The 27,565-nt window shown below is 41.6% G+C and overlaps 1 protein-coding gene across 1 annotated transcript; it reads left to right on the forward strand.

Moving 5' to 3' along the window:
• The first annotated feature begins 2,534 nt into the window (after positions 1–2,534).
• shn (zinc finger protein schnurri) lies at positions 2,535–27,459 on the forward strand. Its single transcript, XM_018515040.1, has 8 exons — positions 2,535–3,738; positions 19,278–19,774; positions 19,971–22,797; positions 23,475–23,595; positions 23,698–25,770; positions 26,204–26,390; positions 26,475–26,723; positions 26,820–27,459. Exons 1-8 carry the CDS (start codon positions 3,729–3,731, stop codon positions 27,378–27,380), a joined length of 6,525 nt encoding a protein of 2,174 aa, XP_018370542.1. The 5' UTR covers positions 2,535–3,728; the 3' UTR covers positions 27,381–27,459.
• The last annotated feature ends 106 nt before the right edge of the window (positions 27,460–27,565 follow it).

Genomic DNA, 27,565 nt, shown 5'->3' on the forward strand with positions numbered 1-27,565 from the left:
AGGACGAGACCCTGTCTGCCCTTGGCTGTTAGCGATCCGGAATAGATAAGGTAGATTATCGCACGAGATCCCTCGTTTCTTCGTCTGGGGTACTCTCCGCTCCTCTATTTTCACAGCTTTATTTATAGCGTTTTGTTTGGGTGCCGTCGCCAAAGAGACTGAATATCTCAAAAAGCAACGCACTAATTCGCCGACAACATTGGCTCGCTGGCCGCGGAGTAGGACCAGACGATGATTAAAATTGGAAATCGACCGCAGTCGCTAATCTCGGCGTTTGAATGGAGTCTCGCGCGGCGGAGGGGAGGCAGGTTTAATAAACAGGTAACATTACACCGCAATGCGCGCCGCGGAAACAGGTTGCATCGAGCACGTCGTACGTACATTTGTAAATGCAGGCAAATCGAAAAACGTGAATTGATCAGGAAGAAAGGAGCTCGAACTCGGATCGGTTTACCTCCGTTTCTTGCGAAATTGCGCGAGTTTAATAAAACACTCGACTAACCGACTATCCGAAGAACGATCAACTTTTCGATTAGTGACTTGCATGAAAGAGAAAAAGGGAGAGAGAGAGAGAGAGAGAAGTTGCCCATTCAAACTTTTGGACCGATTCTCGACCGTTTGTCGATTGTGACCGATGACGAACGGCGGCAAAAACAGGAAAGAAAATACAAAGCGAAGCTGATATAATAAGCCAGGATCTCAGCGCTCAGACGTCGAACGTGATTTCGCGGTAGATTTTCCATTTCGCCGCTGACGACGGCAAGGCCACGGTTAAACCCTCATTATCGTCTTCCAATATGACGCGAACGCGCCGATTCTCCGTGGTGTTCATAAGAAAACGTGCGCGGGGCATATCTGCGTCCCTGACGAGAGCCTCGTGTCTGAACTCTCTTCATCTCTCTCTCTCTCTCTCTCTCTCTGGGTCGCTTGAGCTGTCTCATATTTACTCGCACCGTCCCTTCGTCCCTCACGCTCCCTGGTGCTAACTCCCTACCAGAGGATCGCGCGCCGATCCCGTCTCCCCTACTACCTACTACCGTCGTCGACGGCCCTCGGTGCGCGTTCGATACACGGAATCGCCTCGTGGTTCTCGGAAGGCAGTAGACTGTCGCCAACCACGCCAGACGGCGCACCGCTCGCACGCTCTCTCTCTCGTTGCGTATTCGCCCACTGGCTCACCCACGGGGACTACCCTCTCCGGCCCTCTCCTCCTTCCCTCTCGCTCGCACTCCTCCCTTCTCGCTCTCCGTCCTCCTCTCGTCTCTCTCCTCCCGACCACTACTCCATCCATACACTCTGTCTCGCGGCGCGGCTGCGGAGCCAGCCAGCTACACGGGGCCCGTCAGTTACGCAACAATAACAACGCCGTGAGGAGGTGCGTAGCGTCGTGCGGCGCGCGACACCGCAACGCGACACCGTGGATCGTGCGTAGTGTGTGCGTGTGTGGGTGCGCGCGCGTGTGTACGTCGACCGTTCGCGCGTTCGCGTTCGCGAGGAATCACACTTGTTGACAGCAACAACGGGTGAACGCGGGTGAAACGGAGCGACTCGCACGGATTACCGGGGGGGAGGGGGGAAGAACGTAAGGGAGAAATCTGGAAGTGTGATCGTCGAGAGAAGTCAACTTTCGCGCGCCAACACCAACTGTGGCAGGCATAGCGGGATTGACGGGAGTGACTCGAGATCGCGGCGATCGAGCGCGATCGAGAGTAACGTGACGCGTGTGACGAGGTGTGAGAAAACGTGTACAAGACTCGCGGGATCTTTGGAGAACGAGGAGAGACCGTAACGTAAGAGGCGCGCGACGTCGTTAAGTTAAGAGTGGAGGATTCGCGCGTGGCACGGAAGAGGAGCAGGAGGCGAAGGGAATTCCGATCGATCGCGATCGAGAGCGGGAAAGCGTGACTTCGGACGCCGGTCGTTACACGAGGGAAACTTGTATCTCGACTTCCATCGGATAGAAAGACCACAAGATACCGAAGAGATCGCGAAGCCCTCGGATGGAGAACCATCTCCAGACGCGGAAGTGTCGATCGGCGCGGTGAATCGTCAAGGAGCGTCTCGCGAGCCGTCCCGGATCGAATCGACATTCATCTCCGGCTACCGATCGAATGAATGGAGCAGTAGTCGAGTGTTATCACGCGGCCACGAGGAGCGGCATATCGATCGTAGATCCAGCGACTAACGTCGAGGAATAACATCGTGGCGAAAGTGTTCTTTCGGGGGCTTCGAAAGTTTGGAATCGCCGTCGATCGTCCTGGTACACGATCTTTGCAGTAAACGAGGTCGCGTCGGTAGATCGGCTACCGATCTCTCTCTCTCTTACTCCGTCTCGGGAGGGAGAGACACTCTTGAAGAAGAGAACGCGCGGTGAGACGCGGCGGGTATCCCCACGGCGACGCGTTTAGGCGCCAATGACGTCACCGTGCGAGTGAGACCGCCGCCGGGGGAATTCGCGGTCGGAGTTTCTCGCCGCGCGCGCGGCACGTTTACGCGTCCCCGACACGACGCGACGCGACGCGACGCGACGCGAGGCAGTCAGCAGTGCCGCGATCGCCGGCGATGGTAGCAGCGGTGGTGATGGTAGTGGTGACCGCGCGGTAATAGCAGTGTGTTGGTGGCGTACGCTCGGCCCCGTGCGAGTGGTTTATTCCTCTCCGTCGTCGTCGTTGTCATCGTGCCTCGCGGTGGGGGTAAGGATACCCCCGTGAAATCCGCGGTGCGCGGGTGGCCGATTATATTTTTCCAACTAACGTATGTCGCTCGTCGTCGGCGGGCAATGACTAACCGCGCGATTGCGGACCGGCCGATTGCGTTAACGAGAGATATCGTACTCGGTGCTACCGATTCGGAGCTATCGCTCGTTGCCCGTTATCATCGTCAGCGCCGGTCGGACGGGATTTGCATAGCAAACAGATTGACGCGCTCGTAGTAAGTGGATAACGAGAAATCGCGCACGTACACCGTATATAGCGCGAGAGATCGTTGGGCGCTTCGTAAGTGTGTGAATATCGCTCAGCGCGTGCGTGCGTGCGTGCGTGCGTGCGACTGGTATCGGCAGGAGGGAGAGAGGAAAAGAAAGAAGGAGAAAGAGAGAGGATACGACGGACGAGGCAAGTGCGGAGCTTAAAATAGAAGAGTGACTTCGGCTTAAGTACGTGGCGGGAGGACGGAGCGAGTAAAACACACGAATCGGAGAAGAGAAGGGTGGATGTTGTGCTCACTTTTTCCCCACCTCCACGTTTCTGTGATACGTTCGAATTCTACGTTTCTCCGTGGGTGAAAGAGGAAACAACGGGAGAGGACGACGAGAATACATATACATACATATATATATACAAATATCTCGCGATGGAGTGCGTATTTCTTCTGTGATAATTCCTATAGTGCGTGTATTGTAGTGGTGGAACGTAAGAAAAGGGTGATCCCGTGTCTCACCGCGCGCGCGAGATTCTTTTTCTCTTTTCCCGCCCGTGTGGTTGGAAAAAAAGGAAAAGAAAAAAAGAACAGGAGAGAGAGGATCCAAGTCGATCTTCGGCGCGGCAGAGAGATCGCGCCTCCAGCAAGCCGAGCGCTCGCCCATCAGGAAAGGAGGCGTCGGCTCGCTCTCTGTCCCACGCGATGGATCGTGACTCGCGTTCGTATTCCTGCGGAGGCTGCGAGAGGACCGCCGCCGAGGGCCGAGCTATGCCGATGGAGTAACAAGTGAGCGGCGAAGCGGCGTTGCCATGACGACAGGTGAACCATGAGTCTCTCTCTCTCTCTCTCTCTCTCTCTCTCTCCCCGCTTCATCCTCCTCTCTCTTCCGCGACCCCCCTCACTACCACCCCCCCTTCAGTCTCTCTCTCTCTCGTTCCACAGTCACTCTCCGCGCGGCATGTTTGTTGTCCCTCTTTTCCTCTGACCCCGTATACTCGCGAGATATGATGCGACAACAGTGCCTCTGTCTTTCTCTTTCTCTCTGTCTTTCTCTCCTCTCTCTCTCTCTCTCTCTCTCCCTCTCTCCTATTCTCTCGTGCATTGTGGTCATGCTCTCCGATCTCGATCCTCCTCTCCTGGTTCGTCATTCCACTATCTCTCTCTCTCTTTATCACTTCTCTTTCTCCCTCTCGACGCTCACTACTTCGTTCTCCTTTTTCGGTCGCTCCCTTCCTTCTCTGCGGTCTCATCGCCTCGATACATCGACGTGTTTTCGTGATACTCGGAAAGCTGAGTGATCATGAAAGAGAAACGGGAGAACGAGACGGAGAGAAAAGATTGGATTCTTTCTTGACCAGTTTCGTACATTGTGAACGGTGTTACGATCGCGTTGTAAAAATTTACGAGGGATGCTGCGGTCGTTACGTCAAGCCCTCCTCCGTGTCAGCATTTTGCTGGCTCCTCTATTCGCTGTCCCCTCTTCTTTTTACTAACCGGACCGCGTGCGAGCATCGCGTATATACGATCATAGTAATTTCGGCCTTCAATCGTGCGTGCGCGCGCGACGCGCGTGCAATACGTGTCTATATATGCGCATTGCGCACCCATTGCGTATCCTACGCATGTTCATGCACAGTCCATACGACGACTTGACTTTACCCGAAAGGCTTTTTTTCATCACGCTGTCGTGTTTTCCGATATAAAGAGAGGGAGATACACAGATAATGACAGCAATCGTTTAACATTATCACCGCTGACTAACGTTTCTATCCTTGAAAATACAACGCAGTCTTAGTCTTTATATACTTGCAACCGCGCTTTATTTTTAACTCGCTAAACAACACGTGAGAAATGATATTGCTCGTCCGTGTAAAACAAAATCTTTTTATCAAATCTAACAATAGTATTATAAATGAATTCACGAAGAGGAATGAAAATTGTTAACATGACAATTTCCTAGATATTCGTTATATTTTTTTTCCTAGATTTAAAATTAGTAGGAAAATTCCATGCAACACTGAAGCTTAATCGAAAAGAAGTAATTTCGAAACACCCGTTAGATTGTGAAGAATCAGCACGCAAATTAAAGCCGTAAATAACCGGCAAGTTATAATTAATCGTTGGTCGGTATTTCTCCAGTATCGCTGGTCGACCACCTCTGGTCGAACAAGTACATGTGAACTTCAAGAGAGATAGGCACGACAAAGTTGCAGAGCAGGTAGATGGCGGGAGAACAATTTTTGAACTGCACCCTGACACGAGATAATAAGCTCCTCCCTCTCTTTCTCTTCGCTTCTTCTCGTTTTTCTGCTCCGAATAATCCTTTATAGAGATTTCCCCCATAAACATATTACCTTAATTTATTTAAATGCATAGCAGGGGGCAGTTATAAAACCACGAATTTAAAACAGAAACCAAAGTAATTATTTTCTCTCTTCTATATTCACGTATTTATACTAACTGTAAAAGATGCAATTCGATTATTATAAATAATTTTTTACTTTACACAAAAATCCATTAATCATGAAGCTGTTTCGATCGTTTTTATCTAATTCTTACTTATCGAAAAATATCGCAAAAAAAGTTTTTTTTTTTATGAATATTTATCGTGCGAGTTTACATCTAGATACGTAAATACTAAAGCTACATAAAGTATTCAAAGAAAATTGTTGAGTACTTTCTAATAGCCAAGCATCGATGAGCATGCTTCTTTAAGTAATCGCTCCGCACGCACTCACGCACGCACGCACGCACGCCACGTCCGTTGGTCGAGCGGCGTTGGATGACGCCGTTTTAGCATGCTTAGCGCGTAGGCCACGCGATATTCCAAGTACGCTGGGCTATTTTCATGCTACGCCAAGAAGACACGGAGAGCGAGCGAGCTCCGCGAGCAGAAGGCGCGTCTCTCTACGTCTACAGCGACGGCACGGCGACACGGCGACGAAACGACAGCGACCTACGGCCAAGCCGTATAAAGCCGGAATCGGCCGGACTGCGAGTGGGATCGTCGGAATTTCTCTCGATTTGTCGTCTATTCGTGGAAAGGACTGCCGGGCCCACAGAGAGTTGCAAGCCCCGAGAGATTCAGACTTACAGCGCGAAGTACCTTCATTCGCGGATATTTCTATCGGCGAACAGTAATTCGAATGTTATGCAAACTCCATTCTCGAATCATTTGGGCTTTGGGCGAGTAGTACGATTCATATTATAGAACAGTCAGCGCTTAAAATAAATCTCTGAGAAAGCTATTCATCTAACGGTAAGAGATATTGTCTTAATTTCGAGAACTCGGAGAACATTCCTTATCTGCCAAGAGTACTTGTATAATGAAAACGGGAACAGAATGAGACTCGAGGATGAGTAGTCGCTATAATGCTTCACATTTCTTTGAAACAAGCATAAACACGCGATGAACTTGGCGGCTGTTTTGTGTGTAAACAATAGCACGCGAAGATGATAGTACAAGTTCGTGAAACAAGTTAAAGAAACGTAAAATGAAGGAGAATTATATTCTGTAAACAGACGTATTCTGTTACGTTTTAAAACAGTCGACAAGTGACGCTACAAATGTTAATTTTTCATCAAAAGTGTCATTGATATATTTTCTCGGGAGTCTATCAATTGGAAGTCGCGTAATTGCAGAACCACGTGGAAAGATTAATTTAAAACCTAAAAAAACCTTGAGTTTTGCTAAAGTATCTAAAAATTTAGCTAGTTACAGATCTGAAAAATAATTTTGTTAGACCAATAAAATAATTGTGTATCTAATAATTGCGTGACGCACAAGTTGATTGCAAGAATGTCAAGATCTTTTGCAACATTTTTGTCCATTCTACTTGACCTACACAATTATTTTAATAACCCGACACAATTATTTTTAAATAAGTATTTAGCCAATTTTTGAAATACTTTAGTAAAATTGTTCTCTCCGTGAACTTAAAAAACACATTATAAAAATTAAAAAATTATCAAAAAATTGAAAATTTTCGAAACTTTTTACATTATTTTTTTCTAATTACATATATGAAAAAAGTGTTAACGAATATAGTAGCAATTCGTTATATGTAACGCGCAATGTAAACACGATTACGATCATCACAAAAGTTTTAATTACAAGAGTATCGATTGCGTAGATAACACCGCGATAACTTCTGTTATCAGCTCGCTATGATTCTCCTGTCAGATAACTTACAGCGAATACAGTAAATCGAATATAAGCGGAATTTTCCTGGTTTACTAGGAATTTCTAACTTTACACAAGAATATGGAGATGTTAAGCGTTGGATCATTCATCAGCCGACGGGAATCTCCACTGATTCGTGTGGAATCTCGCACTACGCGTAAATCTGTCAAAAGAATTCGATCTGTCGCGATATCAAGCACGTATTTACGCGGAAGAGATCGGCTGATGACGATTAACACACCGTTCGTGGAATCGCTTTTCATTATCATTTAATTCCTCTTTTTGCTTAGTGTTTCTTGTGAAATTGCGATGCAAATAACGGCGCCAATTGCAAAAAAAAATACAAAAATGCTCTTTGAAACGATGCAAAACGTTCAACCTGTGAACGTATCGCGTGTCAAAAATGCGATACAAAATTTGTTTATCATTATTTAATTGTCTATTCTCTGTTTTTATCAATGCAGATTAATTTTAATCTCGGTCTAACTGCTTATACCTTTCTCTAATTTTAAAAACGAGAAAAAGATGAAGAGTAAATTAAACCGCGATGAAAGTTAATCCACGTTGGTAGACATTAATAATTAATTTACTGTGAATTTTATTTCCAATTACTAGAAATATGTAAATGCGTATATATATATAAATACGTACATAAACTCTCGCTTAAATCAAGCTATAATGATTATTGGATATATGATTATTGGAGTGTGTAATCGATGTCAGTGATCATTGACTTTTCCAAAATGGAATTACGAGATCAAATGGAAAACTCATGTTTCGCGGCGCAAACATCCGTGAGTTAAAATATCTCGCGAAAGGCGACGGCCACACGTGATACAATGGAATTTACTTTACTCGCTATCTAAATTTACTTTAACTGTCCGTGCATCCCCATCGTAAATCCACCAAACTTCATTACGCTCGCTCGGCGATACTATAAACCCGTTACGGTCTTGTAATAAGCTTAAAAGGATTGTACGACACTCACCCATTCTCGCTGGACGTATCCTCAGGTTTTAATTGTCACCATGTGATCTTTCGAACTTGGCTCCTTCATTGAACGGTACGAATGGCGATAATTTCATTACCTGCACATATTATTATTATTGTTATTATTATTGTTGTTGTTGTTGTTATATACACGCTACTTTGTGAATAACGATAACGGAATATAACGGATGACTTTCTATAAAATTAAGAAAAAGAGAAATCGATTTTATCTTTAGTGATTTTATCTTAAGGAATTGATCTTCGAAACCAGTTTTCGATGACAGTCAAATACTTGTCGTCAAATAATAATTTATATTTAATCTCGTCTACTAGTAGTAAGATTTAAATTACTCGTCAATTTTAAGCTAAACGAAAATTCCGAGTCTTTTGACGTACGGTAAATTGACGGCGGGCATTGATAATCGGAGAGATACAGTTATACTATATCACGTTCCACATCGATCGTGACATGAAGATCAGCAATTGAGGCTACCACGATTAATTGTAGCCAGGCTTATCGTGTTCTTTCAACTAGCATTAATAACTGTTTCTCGCACGTTTGTTTTCGCGGAAAGGAAGCCACAAGGGACACGGTATGTAGCGTCACTGGCATCAAAACCGGAAGAATTACGTTATTTACTCGGTAAATACTCCTCCTAATTTTGAGAAATATTCACGGCATAATATACGTTAAATTCCATTCTCACACGGATCGTCGATTGATGATCTTCGGTGAATTTGCAATTCATAGAGATACGTAATATTTGTTGTAACGAGGCGGCGCTCAAATACGAAGAATTCGCTATTATATAGATTCATGCGCCATGCGTCATAAACACACACGAAAGCCTATTGGCGATAACGGCACTCGTCAGTGATAGAATCTAATTAAACGAATCGGAAGGTAAATATGAAGTCATATTGTTTGCACGACTGACAGCAATACTCGAATGACTCAATTGTCGGGCCATTTTCAATTAAAATCTAGAGTACTGCGAGCATATCTATTTTGTGCCATTCTTTAGTGTTGAATTATATCAGATTCTTATCGACTACACGAAGCTGTGACGATCAAGATAACACGTGCAAGTTGGATGATGTAATGACAGAGAATGAAGAGGGCGAGATTAAAATCTCGATCGTTGATTCGCTTTCCCTCGCATTACTCGCAAAATGCATAATCGGGTGAAAGCTTAACCCTACATTACTCGCGTGACTTTTTTTTTAACGTAATTATTCGCGCAGGATTTCTTGCACTTCACATATATTTCAATTTTCATTGCTCTCTTTAATGATTTACAATTAAATAAATATTGATAATATTTTATACTTTATATAAAAATAAATGCAAACAAAATTGTTCAATTGTGAAACAATTGCGCTAAACACAATATAATAAGGTGAATAAATAGCATTCATACGTTTAACGAATTTATTTAAAGCGGGGAATCTCTATGGTGTAATCGTTTCATAACAGAACAAAAAAAATACTTCGTGCGAGTAATGAAGTGTTAATGATATTCCATAGAAATTAAGATTACACGAGCGTTACACGATGTTTTTAACATCGGAAGTACTGAGCGGTCATTATTGACCACTCTGTTTTTTCTTTTGTAGTTTCTATTATTTAGATTAATAATTGCGTTTCTTTTATAAAAGATAGGATTCCACAATTTTTTGACTTTTCAAGAATTATGTCCTTTATACAGACGAGATACTTGACTTTTTATCACATTCTGTATTTTTATGATAATTTATTTTTTTTTACAAAATTGAGATAAAAAATTGACAGAAGAATAAAAATTAAAAAATTATGGAGACCGAGAGAGAAAGGAAGAGTACCTATACACGTGTTGCGTGCGTGCGTGCGAATGTATATATCCGCGAAGAGAGAAAAACATTGGTTCGCGTATCACCAGTTCAGTCTCGAAGAGAGTCTCCTTTCTTTGGGAAGCACGAAGGGGAGGGTGGGGCAAAGGAGGGATTCCGTGGATAGGCGGCCGTGAACGTCCTAGGGCACGTAGACGCACGGCGGGGTGCGTGACCCAATCACCCGTTCACCGGCAGCGAGCGAGCGGAGAGCAGCGTGGATTCGTGCCGAGTCTCTCCGGCGCGAGGCGAGGTGGGGGGGACTATCGCGCGGAGTACGGTAGCGCGCGCGCAGAGTGTCGAGCGGAATCCCCGAGCGCGCGAGCGAGCGAGATCGTTCCGTTGGCGTGTGTGCGGCTGTGTGCGTCAGTAGTGGCCGTGCGAAGGCCGACGGTAGGGGAGAGTTGTGCTCCGTCAGACGCAAGCAGGCGGCTGATGGGCGCGGGAAGGGAGAGGCAGGGAATGCCGCTTCTTCGTCAGACGCGCGCGGTGCGGCGCGACGCGGCGCGGCGACGCGGCGACGGCGGCGGTGGCTCGGGGTGCGCGCGTGACTCACTTGCACATCGCGGGAATCTCCCGCTTCCTCGCCGGTGGCAGCACCGTACGACCCTCGAGAGGCCACCGCGTGCATTGCATACGGCGAGTTTACAAGTCAGACGAAGGAGAGAGGCGGCGACGGCCACCGCATGATCGGAGAGTTCATCCGGTGCAACGACGCGCGCTTGGCCGCCACACAGATCCGCTACACGATACACCAGTGTTTCCCAACCTCGCTTCCGCAGCGGCAGATTTTTCACGTCATCTAATTTCCATTCAAAGAAGATCATAACGCGCTATAACAATCGTTAATTCGATTATGATTCTAACACTTCAGGTGGAAACGAGATAGATTAATTAATTGAGAGCAAAATAGCAATGCGTGTTAATCATTAGAGTTTTACTAAAACCTCTGATGTAATCTAATTTCTATAGAAATATCTCGTAACGTGTAACAATAATAATCGATGATGATTGTCATAGTTCAGGTTTAATTAATTGAAAGCAGATTGGCAATGCGTGTTAACGAATTAAAATTTGATAGATTACTGACATTTCTTGTACATTTTTTTATCATCTCCAAGTTTTTCTCAATATTGCTTCCGTAGCGACATACTTCTGACGTAATCCAATTTCCATAGGAAGATCTCTCTCGTAATGCATGATAATAATTTCCAACACTTTACATGGAAAAGAGGTAGTTTAGTTTTTTTAATCATAATCTACAAGTATATCCTAATTACATCATTTTGAAGTTGTAAAATATTATAGTCTATACATTAAACGTATTTCAATGTGAAAGAAGAGATTGATTTACAAATAGTTCACATAAGAGAAATACTACGCATCACTGATTTGATTTACGCAAAATGCTGCATTGAGTGGACGTTAATTGGACAACATATTTCGTCCATCTGGCACACGCACAATCTGGCAATAAAACCATGATAAATAAATATGCTGTTTGCGTACGTTAAAATACTACTAACAAACAGTTAAAATTACCGCCGCTGCATTGAATGACTGTGCCGAAACAACACACTGTCCATGCTATAAAAAGAAACGTTCTACCGTTATCGATTATATCGCATCAGTTAAATTAAATTTCACCTCGTACCAGCAGAAAAGAATCGGACAGCTATCGTAGCTTAAGCAAAATTAATGAACGAGCGGGGAACTGACCCGAGGTCTGACTCAGAATCAACAAGATGCCTCGAGGTTTCAGCGTGTTCGTTCCTCTTACGTATCGAAGGACTCCCACTAGAACTCGTCATGTTAAATATTTAAAAACTCGCGGCATTGCCAAAATTATCTCGCTTCTTCCTCGAGGCGAGGAATTGAGGGATCGGCGATCTCTCGCCGGCGAAAGTCGTGAAACGATGCAGCCGGTTTCCGCAATCCAGCGTTTGATAACGCTTTCGAGACCACTGATTCGTGTACGACGGAATTCCGAGTATTCGCTGACTTTGTATACAGGTGCGGAGAAGTTGTCGTCGTAGTTGTATAATAACATGAAAATGGCGCAATGCCATTCAAGCCTGATTTCCCGTTTATCAATTGAGCCAGATAAGAATGAGCTACACACGGGCTTCTTATGTTTCGCGCGATAATTAATCGATTAGTCGTGGTCGCGTTTTCCTGCTTAACTACGCACTATGCATGGATTGATAAGTGTTATGTACGCGTCAAGTCTAGCATGATTTGAATCGCGTGTTTAAACTGATATAATAATAGAAACAAAGTGTTAATGGAAAAATCATTGAAATCTAACAGAAAATCTTGACTTAACACTGTAAAAGTACCACGTTTCTTACTCACTAAAAGAATCAACTAAATTACTATAAAAATAAAGAAAGACTTTGAGAAAAACTAAATATTTCATCGGCATAAAGGACATAATTATTGGAAAGTAAAAAATTTCAAAATTCTACATTTTAAGAAATTAATATTAATTAAAAAAAATAGAAACAGCTAATAATTTTGACCGTTTGACATTTTTAATGTTAAAAACTCAATTTAATTAAGACAAAATGCAAAAACTTTTATTAGGAATTTCAACAGACTAATCGCAAATTTTTAATGTAGCAGTTAAAGTTGTCAGGATTCGATGATGTGTGATTTATCACTTTTTGCAACGTATCAAGACGAAAGATAAATTTGTGAACATTTCAAACGATAGAGCACTAATTGAGAATCAGACGTAAATAAGTGCGAAAATTGAGGCATGACGGGATTAAGCCGCGGTCAGTTGAACGAGCGTTTAACGTGCCTGACGCGTCCGGCATAAAACGATTAACGAATTGTCAGGTCCATATAGCGTGCGGTGGCATGATGTACGTTGTACGACGTGTGGCAGACTGAACGAACTATTCATAGGTTGCAATTGGTCGTTTGTACGAGTTTACGCTTCGCCTCTTCGAATTCTCACTCAGGATTAAGCCAATATACGAAACAATATCTACGACTTGCATTCTTACCACATCCACTTACTTAATTTGCCTTCCTATTTTTTATTTAACAATTTAAATTTAAAAAAAAAAGATTGATATAATCTTAATTAAAATATCCTATATATTGTTTTAATTAAAACTTATATATATATGATTACTGAAACTTATATGCAATTTTAATTATAATATAACGTAACTTTATGCAGATTTTTATGTTACACTTAAAAAAGGTGCTTACTTGCCTGTTAACTTTAATGGATGAGAGAAATTGAGAAACTCATGCTTAATTTTTCTCAAATACGATCGTGAATCGTATAAATTTGCCTTATGTTGCGTCTTAGTTTGGCCAAACATGGCGACATACAACGAGAGTTATCTTCGCGCGCGCACGCTCGCTGATGCATCATCAAGAGAGAGGTCCGAGGTCAGGGAGCGAGCTATCAAGATAGAGGGCAAACAATAATAACACTAATACATCAATAAAGTATTCCCGAGACTCGCGTAGCTTAGCTTTCTATATCAGGCTTTTACTCGAATTGGGGAAAACGACGTGGGCGAGATCGCTAAACTCGGCGACCGAAAGTCCGAAAATAAAACTTTACGGCGAGAGTCCGCAACTAACTTTACGTGCACAATGGTACATCGGAAATCTCACGTCTTCTCTGACGCGGCGACGATCGATCTAAAATAAAATGGTTGAGACAATTTTATTTTAAGAGTTAATTCCCCTTTATTTCCAAGAATTTTATTTTCGGAACTTTATCGGTATGATTGACGATCTTTCGCTAGATGCGTGACATTTTGTAACAAAATTAAAAAGCGGATTTATTGGAGACAAAAATAATTCTCGCGTAAAACGGCATTGTGATTTTCCTTGAGATTTTGTAGTGCTTGTGAAATGGACGTAATTCTAGATGACAAATAATAAATGTCAAGATAAGGTCACATTGATTTTTATTCTTTTATATCCAAGTAAATTGAAATCTTGTGATTGTATTACAGTATTTTTTTAAGATTCTCTGAAAGCTATAATAAATTCTTACATTTTTTTTTATGTAGAAGTTCATCCGATACATTTTCGTTTCTTACGAATTTTTATTGTCTTCTGAAGCAAATTAGGAAATAATTTATTTTAATTCGTAGTTTCAATTTCTCTAATATCCACAAAAAATTATCAGGCATTAATAGGATATCTACAGTTATTTCGCTTTAGTTTCTCACGGAATTAAACGTGTCCACGGAATTGGAGCGGTTTATTCGTAGAGAAATAACTGCGGCGGTATTTTATACTGCCGAGTATAGTCGACCAAAATCTGCATCTGCGTTTGCTCGAAATGCAAACAAAACGTATCGTGACCCATTTTCGTCGCTCTGCGGACTCCGCGAGTGCATGCGTATTTATTGCGCTGCCATACGCGCTTGCGAAGTATGTATATTCGTTACGAGGCAGCTTACGTGAGTATATGCACGTGTGATGCCCGAATAACTTCAATAACAAGCTGTAATTTGAGGCAAATATTTGAGAGGCCGTTAATTGAATAATCCGAAACTCTCGAGCGATACATCCCCGATGATAATCCCTTCTCTGTTTATCCTTTTTCAATTCATCGATGTTATATCAGCCTCGATTCGAAACACGCGATACAATTAAAACACGAAGGAAGAATAGCATCTAACACACTCGTCGATAATTAATTTTAGTATTATGTTGTGCGCTCAATTTGGATTTTGGATAAATTCTCCAACTTTTAATCTCCTTACGAGTTATAATGCAGCTATTTGTCAGCTACATTGTTAAATTCATAATTTATTATAATGTGAGTGATTATTTCTATAGAAAAAATGTTCCTTATACTCAACCGTTAATTTAACTAAAACTGTAAAGTTTAACAAATTAATTCAAGAAAATATATTAAATTTGACTAACATTTATTACTTACTAAGTGCATACGTTAATATAGAAATTATTTACTTTGAGAATAATCGTAAAGATGGATTGATTTTGACACATGGAAGTTAAAAACAACAACATATTATTTAATTCGAGGAATTGAGTTGCTATTGCTCCTTTAATATTTAACAATGTTAAAACCTCTATTGTTTGAATATTTCAACATGATATTATACACATATCGTCATTATGTACACTTACTGTTATAAAGATACCTTCCTCTTTAAAATCAAATAATAGTATAGTGTACATATTACGACACATGGACGCTTTATGTAAATTTACGATAGCGCGCAAATATCACCGGCGATGCGATGATTCAGTTTCCTCGTGCGCCAACTCTTAGATCGGTCCGCAATACATAAAACATCCTGTGATAATACCGCGTAGATACCGCGCGTTCGAGAATGTAGGATTGAGCGAATAAGAATGACTTTGACAGTAAAGAGCGCGCCATCGTCACTTCATTCATCTCTGCAGCCGGAGAAGAGCTAATGAAATCCACCTAAGTGTCTTGCGTCACGCGTATCCTCCCACGACGTGTCTGCTCATAAAGGAGTGTTTTTATTCACGGATCGACATATTGTGCTTGTGTGCGCGTCGTAAACTTTGCAGCCACAGCTGCAATTAACGCGATTCATTTTCGACCGTTTTCCCCAATTAGACGAGCAATTTATTTTCGTTTCTTTACAAATGCAGATTAACTTTAAATCACACGATCCATTTAATTTGTTTCTATCTTCTTTTGGTTCTAAAAAGATAAAGTAAATTAAATTGAAATTAAAGTTAATCTGCATGTAGAGTTAATCTAAATACATTGATAGAAATAGATCTTAGATTGAATAAATAAGACATCGATATTACGATGAGACACTATACAAAGATAGAATTATATTAAATTAATGTTCATCTAAAATCTATTGAGATTGATAAAAATACGAAGCTGAAGAGTGAACTGCACTTTTATGAAACTTCGCTTGTTGTCTAACTTTGTAACATCGCTTAAATTATGAATTATAATATATCGCGCGATACTTTCGGTATCTTACGAGAATCAAAACTTTCATGGTGATTTCCTGGTATTCCTTCTCCGAGTGGAGGAAATCACCGCTGCCAAATGGACCGTTGATGTAAGTCTGGCGGTGATTCTCCGCGAGAAATGCCTCCGTTGGCGTACGAGATTGGCTCGCGTTCTGCCAGCTCCTCACGCTTCTTTTTTTGTCCTCTGTCTCTCTCTCTTTTCTCTCTTTCCCTCTCCCTCTACTTTATTTGCGCATATAAATAGCGCGGTCCAAAATTACCGGGTACTTCGGCGAACGGTGCCGCGAAAGTGGAGTCCAAGAAAAGGCCGGCGATTTCTGCTAGTTATAAAAATATACGCGAGAACGACGTGGACGCTCGGTTGGCGACGCGCATTCTTCAAGGAGGGATACGATGAGAGCAACTATGCAAATGAAAAACGCAGAAAAATATAGAGTTATTCATGAATCTTATTTAAGTCTTTACGACCCGAACTGATGTCAAAGATTATGCAAAAACTTGTAGCGACTATATAAAAGGAGAGAAACTTTTTTTTTTTTTAAGTGAGGAGTAAATAGGAATGGATTATCTAACGTCTAATGGATTATTTAACGTTTTAAGACGCGATAAATTTTTCTCAAAATATTAGAACTAAACAAAATATATTAAATTCTTTGTGAAATTGTTCTTTTGACATAAATCCATTTTTGCATGACTATTGAATATTTTCATTTTATTAGTATTGATCGATGCAAATTGTATTCATAAAGTAAAATTTAATTGTTTCTCTAAAAACGCTAATACCGATTGCTAAAACGTAATAAAATTTAATTTCTTATAATCAACGATTGTGTTCAATGACGATGGCAATCCAATTTTTGCGGATTGGAAATTGTGGATTTTAAGTGCTTGCAAATATTTATAACTCGATGGGTTAATCAAAAATTTAAAACATAGGTATATATACATATATACATATATAGGGGAGAGAGAAGAGATATACATATATTCGTTTTGAATAATTTACATAATGACGATATATTATAAAAAAATTTTTTTCAATTAAAATGTGTGTCGCAATATACGCTTTAAAAACTATTAAAGAGAAAATCTACAAAGAAAAAAAAATCAAATCTTTAATAATAATATTTAATGTCTTGAGTAGATATCAAGCTAATTAATTATTTTAGTAATTATATTACGTTATATCTACTAATTTGAATATTTCATAGAATAAATATAAATTAATTTCAAAATATCTTTATATAACTACGATACATGCTAATGATATCAGACTAATGACTGTATCAAATTCAAATTGTAATGAAGTGTCAACTGAATGCGACGTTTAGACTATCGACCTATATACGTCGATCGATCACATAATTATTGCATCGAGAAGAAGAGGTAAATATGCCGAGAGACTATGATTCTATATAATACCACGCTAAATAATTCGTCGTCGATCAGTCGCGCCGGTGGGCAAACACGGAAGGGAAAACTCAGTCGCTTATAAATGAAAATGCAAGCGCAGAGAAGTCTCGCTCGTTCACGTAAACGAACTGTTATGCATGTGTGTATGTGTGTGAACTGTTGAACCCGTCCTAAACTTCCGTTTTCGCATCGTCACATTGCTGTATAATTTCGCGGAGATGACCTGTCGCGCCTTGAATATTGAACATGCAGATAATTGCGTTGGAATCTATTTCCGCTTAAAACGTTGCAGATTTTATTAAACGATGTTATTATTATATAAATATTGTTGAACTTATTTAACGGTATAAAATTTAATTTATATATCAGAAATATTTGTTAGAATTTTATTAGAATTAAAAAGGGCTACTTATAAAAAATACTATGATTATCTAGCTAGCGGCCGTTGAAACTACAATGTATCCTGTGATGTGTACATGCTACGTGCTAAAAGAAAAGTTAATCTCACAAAGGATGCCTTAAAATAACGCATATTTAAAAGCGTGTCTACATCATTAGAGCGGAATCTAATAGAATTGGCGTACCGCAAGATGCGTAATCGAATTTCCTAATTGAATTATTTGCGGAGTTCTTATGTGACCGCCGGTATTTTCCCTGTATGTATCATTTTAGATTAACTATTTTTTCGCTGCGAAGAAAAATATCTATTGATTATTATTAGCGATTATTCACGGTCAAGTATTTTCCCAATCGCGAAAGTGTACTGCGAAATATCTGTCAGTTACTTTCCTTGTGCAGAATATATGTATGATAAACTTTATATACATATATAGACTTTATTTTAATTTAATTAAATTATATATATGTATATAAAATTTATATATATATAATAAATATATGTATATATGTTATATTTTATACCGCTCCTCGATATACATATATAATCCGAACAAAAATTTTACATTTTTATCTAATACGATAAAATTAATTTATACGAAACTGAATGCGCTATCATCTAGGACATGATATACGAAAATAGAATACACCACCGGATATAAATATATCCAACATATTGTATTTTTTACATACATACATATATATACGATTTTGTGCAATTATGGATATGATTCTAACGATGGGCAATATCTAAAAATCGAGATAGGTAACGTTTTTTACGTAACTTTAACATACTATTACATTTGATGTCTCGGTCGTGATTCGATGCAATTATTCGTAGCAAATTAATTCACTTTTGTGCGTCACGTAATTGTTGGTACTACGTAATCGATGGAATAATATAACGCATACCAAACGGCTGTCAGTATTTTCTCATCTCACCAAGAGTACATTAACGCCTTTGTATTTATGGAAACGTCATAAGGCAATTGACACAGTGGACTAGAATTTTCCAATCGGCGTCATCGTGATACTTTACTTGGCGCGACCTCGAACACTTTCCTTATGTACGATCGTCGTCGCACGCGTGTCACACGAACGATTCCGTCGTCATCGTAAATTCGATGCGTTATTAGTGTCGTTACGTAAGGTCACTTTGCACGTAATCAAAAATGTACTCGATGTCTATTACACTCGGGGCTTTTTTACGCTTGTTTTTACCCAACGTCAACAGTCACACTATAGCATCCTGTCACAATCAGAGATAATCAGCAATTAAAATCGGATTAATCGACGCCATGCGCGTTCTCTTCATGGAATAGTCTCAACGATTCGCGCGGAATATCGAGAATCCTTCGTGAATCACCCTCCCCTCTCAACACGGAACATCGTGTACGACGACATCCATTCTCGCATCTGAGTCACCTGAGAACCCACCCGTTCGCCTCGCATGATCTCGCCTTTTCTTTTTCTTCCGACTTTGGCGGTCGGCAGTGATTAATAGTACCTGGTGTTGCACTGTTTGCAGAGACCCATACTGTGGCGATGACAGACCCACAGCTGACCAATAATAATAACAACAATAACAACAACAACAACAACGATGGCGAGCCAAAGTATCTACACAAGAAATTCAAGAAGATGGCGACGACCGAAGTTGCGCCGAAAGTCGTCGAGGAGGGCACGGCAAACAACGTCGTTTCTGACGAGGCACCGAAGCGAAAGGACGACAATAAGGACGGCAAGGAGTCGTCGAAGGAACTCGGCAACAAACTCGAACCTTCCCCGGAGCCGGCAGGGGGAGTCGAGCCCACCGTTGAGTCTCGAAAGAGCGGCAGCTACGCGTGCCCTTTCTGCTCGATGACGTGGACCAAGCCGAGTGTCCTTCAAAAGCACATCAGGGCGCACACAAACGAACGACCGTATCCGTGCGTGCCATGCGGAATTTCCTTCAAGACAAAATCAAATCTGTACAAGCACTGCAGGTCGCGCTCTCATGCACACAAGATGGAGAAAGGAGAGAAGGTACTATATTGATTAAATTAGTAAAATCTAAATAATTTAACGAATTTTGATAAAATCTTGATATTACATAAAAGAACTAATAACGTAGAATTTTTAATGAGGCATTGGTAACTTTCTTATGTTAAATAAACATCATTTAGTTCACTCATTAGGCAATTCAGTATTATAAATACAGTCTATAACATTTTTCTCGCAGGTATCCGAGGATTCCGACATAAGTCTGTCGGATAGCGCCAGTAATGGTACTGGTACACCACCGCCGCCGCCAGCTTCGACGCCCACAACGGCAACGACGACAGTATCCACTGCTGTAGTAAAGACCGTGAAAACCGGCAAGATCTACAAGCCAAAGTTTCAAGCCCGAACAGCATTGCAGTGCGTGAACAGTGACACCGAAACGTCTTCCTTATCGCCCAGTTCTTCCAACAGTTCCTGCTTGTCTTCCTCCACAACTACTTCCACTTCCAATTCTGTTAAACCTAAGGCGGAGCAGCTACAGGAGCATATCGACAAGATTATTACAGACAATCAGGCGATCGTCGATGCGGTGGATCCATGTCTGCACAAACTAATGCATCGCCAACAGAGCCTAGTCGAGACAAAACAGTCATTTGAACAGCAGCCGTTAAACTTGTCTTCCGCGGAGGAGACCTTGAACAACAGAAAGCGTTGTTACAGCGATAGTTGTGCTCAGGAAGCGAAAGATGAGCTTCCGGATAGCTCAATCATCAAGGATCTCCTTTTGAAAACTCGCGGTTCTATGAACGGACCGGTACCGGAGACTGCCGTAGAAAATTTCGTCTGCCCCACTTGTAACATCCCCTATACTAGCATAGACAATTTGGAGGCTCACCGCAGATATTACTGTAAAGGTATTGACAATTCTCGAAAAGGAACCGATTATCACGCGGACTTGGAAAAACGAGATTCTGATTTCGATGTAAAATCTGCCGATTATTATAGCACCTTGCAACCGTTACCCTCGCCGGGTCCTCTACTAGGTAACACTAGACTAGTCGACGCGTATGCTCCGCCTGCCAAGAAGCAAAGAACGGAAACTGTGCCGACCAGTTTAAGATCGCTGGAGGAGCTCAGCAAATACCCGCGTCCAAACTCGTTGCAGATGTTCGGTGGTGAAGTGAGGATCCTCGACAACACGGGCGAAGTAACGAAAACGATGAGGATCGAGCCACGACAGACAAATTCGCCCACGAACGAGCACGTTGTCAATAGCAAGTGCATGAACTCGGAGACGGCGTCGATAGTGGTGAAATCGGGACTTCATTCTGGTGGTACCATGATGCATAAACCGCCGGGAACATCGGCTAGCACGTCCAATTCCTCCATATCTCTGCCCAACGCACCGAAGATATTGGCGCCCATTATACCAAACATATCAACCCCGAATATAGCGCCTACCATGTCCTGTTACGACTACTTGGAGTCACACCTCAACCCGCTGACGAGCATCACTGCCTACAATCCGTTGACTCTGCCGCAAGCTGGTATCACAAGTATCCTCCATGGCGGAAAGGTGATACCTTATGTACCTGGTATGCCCGGACCACATACTCTGACTGGTACGCCGACTATAGACATATCTCCGAGTATAACGGCTGGCGAAGCCGGTTATAAAGTGATACCGGGCCTACCGGGTCTACACATGATACCTCAGCCACTGGACCTGGCTAGTCCAGTCAAGGTACAGCCCAGTACGGTGCCTGGTATGCCCAGTCCGTTGTCTGGACATGTTCCTTCCTTGCTAGATCAGCCTCTGGATTTAGCTAGTCCGGCGAAGGAGTCGATGAAGATCAGTTTCAAGACACCTAATGGCGATAGTCTGAAGAGCGGCTTGACCAGTCCCAAAGTTCCTAACGTCAAGGTCGAAACTTCGACAGACAAGTATCGCACGAGGATGCCGTCAACTCTCACCGGTGGAGAGACCGGCAAAGCAGAGCTCGATCGTCATATCAAAAATAATACGGCCGTAAAATACAGGAGTATAGAGAGTCCGCGAGAGAGGAAGGATTTTACATATGACAAGAGTCCAAAGTTGGACAAGACTTTTAGTTATCCAAATGGCGTGGATCCCACAATTTCTTCAAACTCTTACAGCAAGATGAGATACTCGCCCAAGACCATTTCGGAAAACAAGAAGAGATCATCGAATTGGGGTGTCAGTGAAGTTGATGCTGGTAGAGCACTCCCGGTAGATACGCACACTGCAATCTCTAAGTTAGACCTACCTGTTCACGAGAACGGTCGATTAAAAAATAGTGTCTCTTCGGATACACGTGGATGGATTAAAGTCGCGGACGGATACGGCGCATTCAACGGCGCTAAGATGAAGGCCGACAACGCGTCATCGGTAATACTTGTAAACTTAGATTCTTCCAAGACAGAAGTGCCAACGAAAACTTCCGTAGAATTAATTGTTAAGGACAAACAACCCGAGGCCAAATCGCCGAAGAGCGGCGACGTCGTTAAAGAAACAACTAATGTTAATAAGTTCTTGAGACCCACGTCTCTACCGTTGAAACCTGGCACGTTTACACCGAAAAAGCATCACGGGATCACGCCTACGGCGAACACCCTTCCTCTCATCAGTCCGGAGACTCCGCGACCCAAGAAATCGTACGGACAACTATATCTAAATGGGCATGCTTACACATATCTAGGTCTTAAGTGTTCCACCAGGGTGTTTTATTGTACCTTGAATCGACCGCAGCCAATGTACGTCACACAGCAGCACGGTCTGTCGATGTACTCCAATTGGAAGATATGCAAGGAGGCACCACCAGATGTGGACATGGCACACTACGACTCTCGACATAGACCTCTCAATTACACGACCGCTTGGAAGAAACAAGAGGCTATTTTAACGCACTCTTCGCAAAGACCAACCACTCCCACCAGTCCGGACAGCGGATTGGAAAGTGACATGCAGGAGAAGACGAAAAGGGTGAAGATATTTGACGGAGGTTTTGAGAGTAACGAAGATTACACCTATGTGCGCGGAAGAGGTAAGGAATGTTTAAATGTTGCATTTTTCAAAATTAAACAAAATTTGTACAATCTCCAAATTTTCTTAACGTTCTTATTCTAAAATTAAAATATAATATAATATAATTTAATTTAATTTAAAAATATGATTAATAATATCCTGCTCGTTACTGAAAACACAATAGAGTAATATATGCAAAATGACGGCCAAGGATGAGTGAAAAATAAGATGTTCTACTATAATTAAAATAATTTTAATGTTCGATTTACATTAGTCTATTTTTGCAACATCAAAAGAATATCTAATCGAATCGATACTACAGTCCGTCGACATATTCCGATTTTTTATAATGTAAGACTTTTAATATCAATTGATTTTAATGTAATATACTTTGCGACTGAAGAAGACTCAGTAGGGTCGAAACTAGTTTCGCTAGACTAATGTAAATCGAACATTAAAATTATTTTTATTATAGTAGAATATCTTATTTTTTGCTCGTCTTTGGCCGTCATTTTACATATACTATTCTATTGTGTTAATTTAATTTAATTTTATAATGAAATATAATTTAAATTTAATTTATATTATAATATAATCTATTAATCTAATTTATTTCAATTTTTATTGATAAGACTTTACAGCTGTAATCTTCATATTGTAAAAATAAATCTTCAATTGTTTCATATACTACTTAAGGACGAGGACGTTATGTCTGCGAAGAATGTGGTATTCGTTGTAAAAAACCATCTATGTTGAAGAAACATATCAGAACACATACGGATGTTAGGCCGTATACTTGCAAGCATTGTACTTTTAGGTAAGTTGATGTTCTCACATACCACAGCAAGAGAACAACCATTTATAACTTTATTTGTAACATTGATAATCTACCTATGAAATCATAATTTTTTTGCGACAGTTTCAAAACAAAGGGTAATCTCACGAAACACATGAAGTCCAAGGCTCACTACAAAAAGTGTGTGGAATTAGGTGTAGTACCAGTTCCTACAACTGTCTGCGACGAAAATATCGACAAGGAGGCTATCGCGCGATTAGCTGCTGGTGGTGGTAACACAGAAGAATCCTCAGAGGAGGAGGAAGAAAGTGACGGAGACGAAAGCGAGGAATCGGGCAGCGAGGAGCAAGAAGCAGCACAAAGTCTACTCAGTCTTTCACAACGTAACACGTCGAATAGATTGCCAGGCTTGTTGCCGTCTGGTAGACCCACAACATATCCATACACGCTAACTTTACCGACAACTTCCACGATGAGCATCGCGTCCACTACCGCGGCTACGTCCACCATCAGTCAAAGTGTTACCACGCAAGAAACAACTTTGATCCAAAATGAATTATCGCATCGTTATTATTTCCCATCAAATCGAAATACGACGGAAGAAACGAGGATCAGTGTCATCCAATCGTCAAAGAAAGATGATTCTGACTTCGAGATCGAGGAAATCACCGAAGTCACGGAGTCACGTCATCAGCTGTCGCTGCCCATGGATCTCACGACGAAGCAGACCACTCAGGTGTTGCCCTCGCCGGTCCCGCAAAGGATTAGACACGCGGACATTCTGACACCCGTTTCGGAGCCGGTCTTATTGCAGACGATAGTCCAGACGATGGAACGGCTGCCTATACAGGGTAGAGAATGGAAACCGGATGCGGAGGGCCACATGTTGCAGGCCTACCTCACGGAGAGACATGTGATGGACAGCAAAATTAAGCAGCAGTATCGCGTGGGAAATACCAAGGACAATAAGCAGATACAGGAAAGAGATATTTACCCGCGTCATCAGGATCAAAATAGGTCCAGGCACATAGATTCCAACGGTATTCCGACGGTGACGTATACCGATCCTAGCAAGATGCAGCATACCGTTATGGAATCTAGGATTAAACAAACGACAAAGCATACCAGTGACGACATTAAGATGGAAATTAGGGAGAAGATTTATCAGAACAATATGGCAATGGAGAGACGAATATTCGATTACGAGGCTATTCACAAGAATAAAGAACAGACTAATCGTATGGTTTCTGATCGTGAAAATTTTGAGCTTGGTCTAACTAACGGTCCCGCTAGCACAAGACCAAGTATTGAGTATAGTCTAGCCATGACCAGGAACAATAGTTCGATCGAGAGACCGAACTGTTCTATTGTACCTGTTCGCAACACATCCAGTATTGATTGCCATTCACCGAAATCTTTAAATATAGACGTCAATAACCGACCACAATTGATGCAACATACAAACAACGACATTGACAGAAATTCCATGTTCAACGCGATGAAGATGGTGAGTGAAATGGAAAGATCTAGGGAATGCCATCCTGTTGGTCAGGAAGTAAGATCTGCTAATCACGAGATGAGAACCGCGACTAACGATATTCGAATGCAGAATCATAGTCCACGAAATCTCGATCTAAGGCCGTCTAGTAGAGAGATCAGAACGCCCGGTCAAGAGTACAGAACACAGAATCAGGAATTGAGGCTACCGAGTCAACAGGAGTACAAGATACGCGGTCAAGAGATGAGACCGCCTAGCCGTGAGTACAAACCGTCGTTCGCTCACGATATGCAAGTTATTCAGGAGCTTATGCCATCGGCAAACATGGAAATCCGGCAAGCAAATCCAGATAATAGACCGCCGAGTCGTGATATGAGAGCTCTCGCGGAATACAGAACGCACGCGCAAGATCCACGTGCCAATTACGAAATATTACAGCCTATACACGAACCACCCAAGTCGCAAAACGTAGACGCGAGAAGCACGTCACCGCAAAAAGTACGAATTCTTTATTATGATACGAAACACACTGCAGACATGGTTAAGCAGAATGCATTAGACAGCATGAAACACGCGGTAGCCGGAAAGATAGTCGTCGGTGGGTCAGATTTTCAATCGCCTTCACCAAACACAGTAAACGCGAAACCGCAAGCGGAATTTCTACAACCGTCCAGTGGACCCGCGCCTAACTATGTCAGGTACGAAAATATTTTCAATTATTTTCTCTTACTATTTGTTGACGCATGATGCAAATAATATTATTTAATGTTGCGTTAGAAATACATATTAAAGTATACTAATTTAATATATATCTCTAACGCAATATAGAGTAATACATGAAAAAATGAGCTGGAAATATAGAATAAAATGTTTCCATATAATGCTTAGTTTTTGAGAAAATCGACTTTAAATATTTACCGGGTACGTGTGCACTTGACTATGTCTTGACTCAAGGGTCTCGTGTACGTTATTGCTGCTCGTATTTGTGTTTATAAATACTCTCAATGTCATAAATCGAAATGTTACAAACTCTGTATATAATATATATTATAATAATATTCAAATTTTATTCATTAGAATTATAAAAATAAGTTTAATTGTAAAAACTGAAATTATGAAATATGATTACAGTGTCACAGAAGATGGTAGGAGTGTATGTGGGATTTGTAATAAGGTGTTCAGTAAGCCTAGTCAGTTACGGCTACACCTCAACATCCATTATTTTGAGCGGCCATACAAATGCGAAAACTGTGCAGTTTCCTTCCGGACTAAAGGCCACTTGACGAAACACGAAAGATCCGTTTCCCATCACAATAAGGTAAACAACGAATCAACTTTATTTCCATCGAGCAACGTTATATCCTTTAGCACGAGTGTACGAATAGTTTTATTGTATTATTAGGTCAGTATGACTTCTACGTTTGGTGCAGCGACTACTAGCAACCCCAGACCTTTCAAGTGTACAGATTGTAAGGTAGCATTCAGAATACATGGACATTTGGCCAAGCATCTTCGCAGCAAGATGCATATCATGAAATTAGAATGCTTGGGCAAACTGCCGTTTGGAACATATGCAGAGATGGAAAGGTCTGGCATCAACTTGAATGATATCGATACTACAGACTGTGATAATAGTCTTAATAGTCTGCAGGTTCGTAATAATGAAATCATAATTACACGCGTGGTTTTTAAATTTAACAAAGAAAAAAACATCACGATAAAATAAATTTTTTTTTATCCTCGACAGATGTTGGCTCAAAGATTAGGCGAAAAGGACCCGGCAAAAATCGCGCAGTGGGACTCGGAAACTCTGCCCGGACCGGTCGTGAGTGGCAGTGAGACTTCGTCAGATGAGGGTGAGCCTATACCGCAGCACGCACTTCATGCAACATACGTGAAAGCGACAACGGACGCAGACATCTCTCGACCATATCACATGTCAATCGTCCCCGAGAAACCGAAAGCTATTAACGACGTTCGCCTCCGCAGTCCTCAGTTCAATCAGCATAGACGTGATTACTCCGTTAAAGAGCAGCGACCAATTTCGGCGGTCGTTCCGGAAGACGCAAGACTGGAGGACAGTTTACAATCGTACAAGTGCCAAGTTTGCCCCGTATCTATGCGTACTGTAAATGAGTTACAGGTACACTGTTTTGTTGAACATAATATTGAGACGGATTCTAGTACAAATATTCATGGAGATAGAAGTGCGGGTAAATGTAGGGAAAAAGAGAATACTCAAAAAAGAATTATGGAGGAATTCGTAGTGAAGGAAGATCACAAAAGACAAAGGATAGAGGATACATAGTGCCAAAACAATATAGCGTGCTAAAAGAATTTTTCGAGTGGTGTTTGCCATACTACTTAGAGAAATCGCGGTTATAATAATGTATCATATATGAAATGCATCACAAAGATATCCTAATGAAAAAGTCTCGGTCGTCTTAAAAAACTATTTCAATAGGTTATACTATTAATGATATTTACATATGA

This window comes from Trachymyrmex cornetzi, unplaced genomic scaffold, assembly GCF_001594075.2.
Source record: "Trachymyrmex cornetzi isolate Tcor2-1 unplaced genomic scaffold, Tcor1.1 scaffold564, whole genome shotgun sequence".
In the NCBI taxonomy this organism is placed as follows: domain Eukaryota; kingdom Metazoa; phylum Arthropoda; class Insecta; order Hymenoptera; family Formicidae; genus Trachymyrmex; species Trachymyrmex cornetzi.

Coding starts and splice junctions, on each gene's coding strand:
- shn (XM_018515040.1), top strand. Junction 19,775..19,970: donor AGATGGAGAAAGGAGAGAAG/GTACTATATTGA, acceptor TTTTTCTCGCAG/GTATCCGAGGATTCCGACAT. Junction 26,391..26,474: donor CCGTTTCCCATCACAATAAG/GTAAACAACGAA, acceptor TTGTATTATTAG/GTCAGTATGACTTCTACGTT.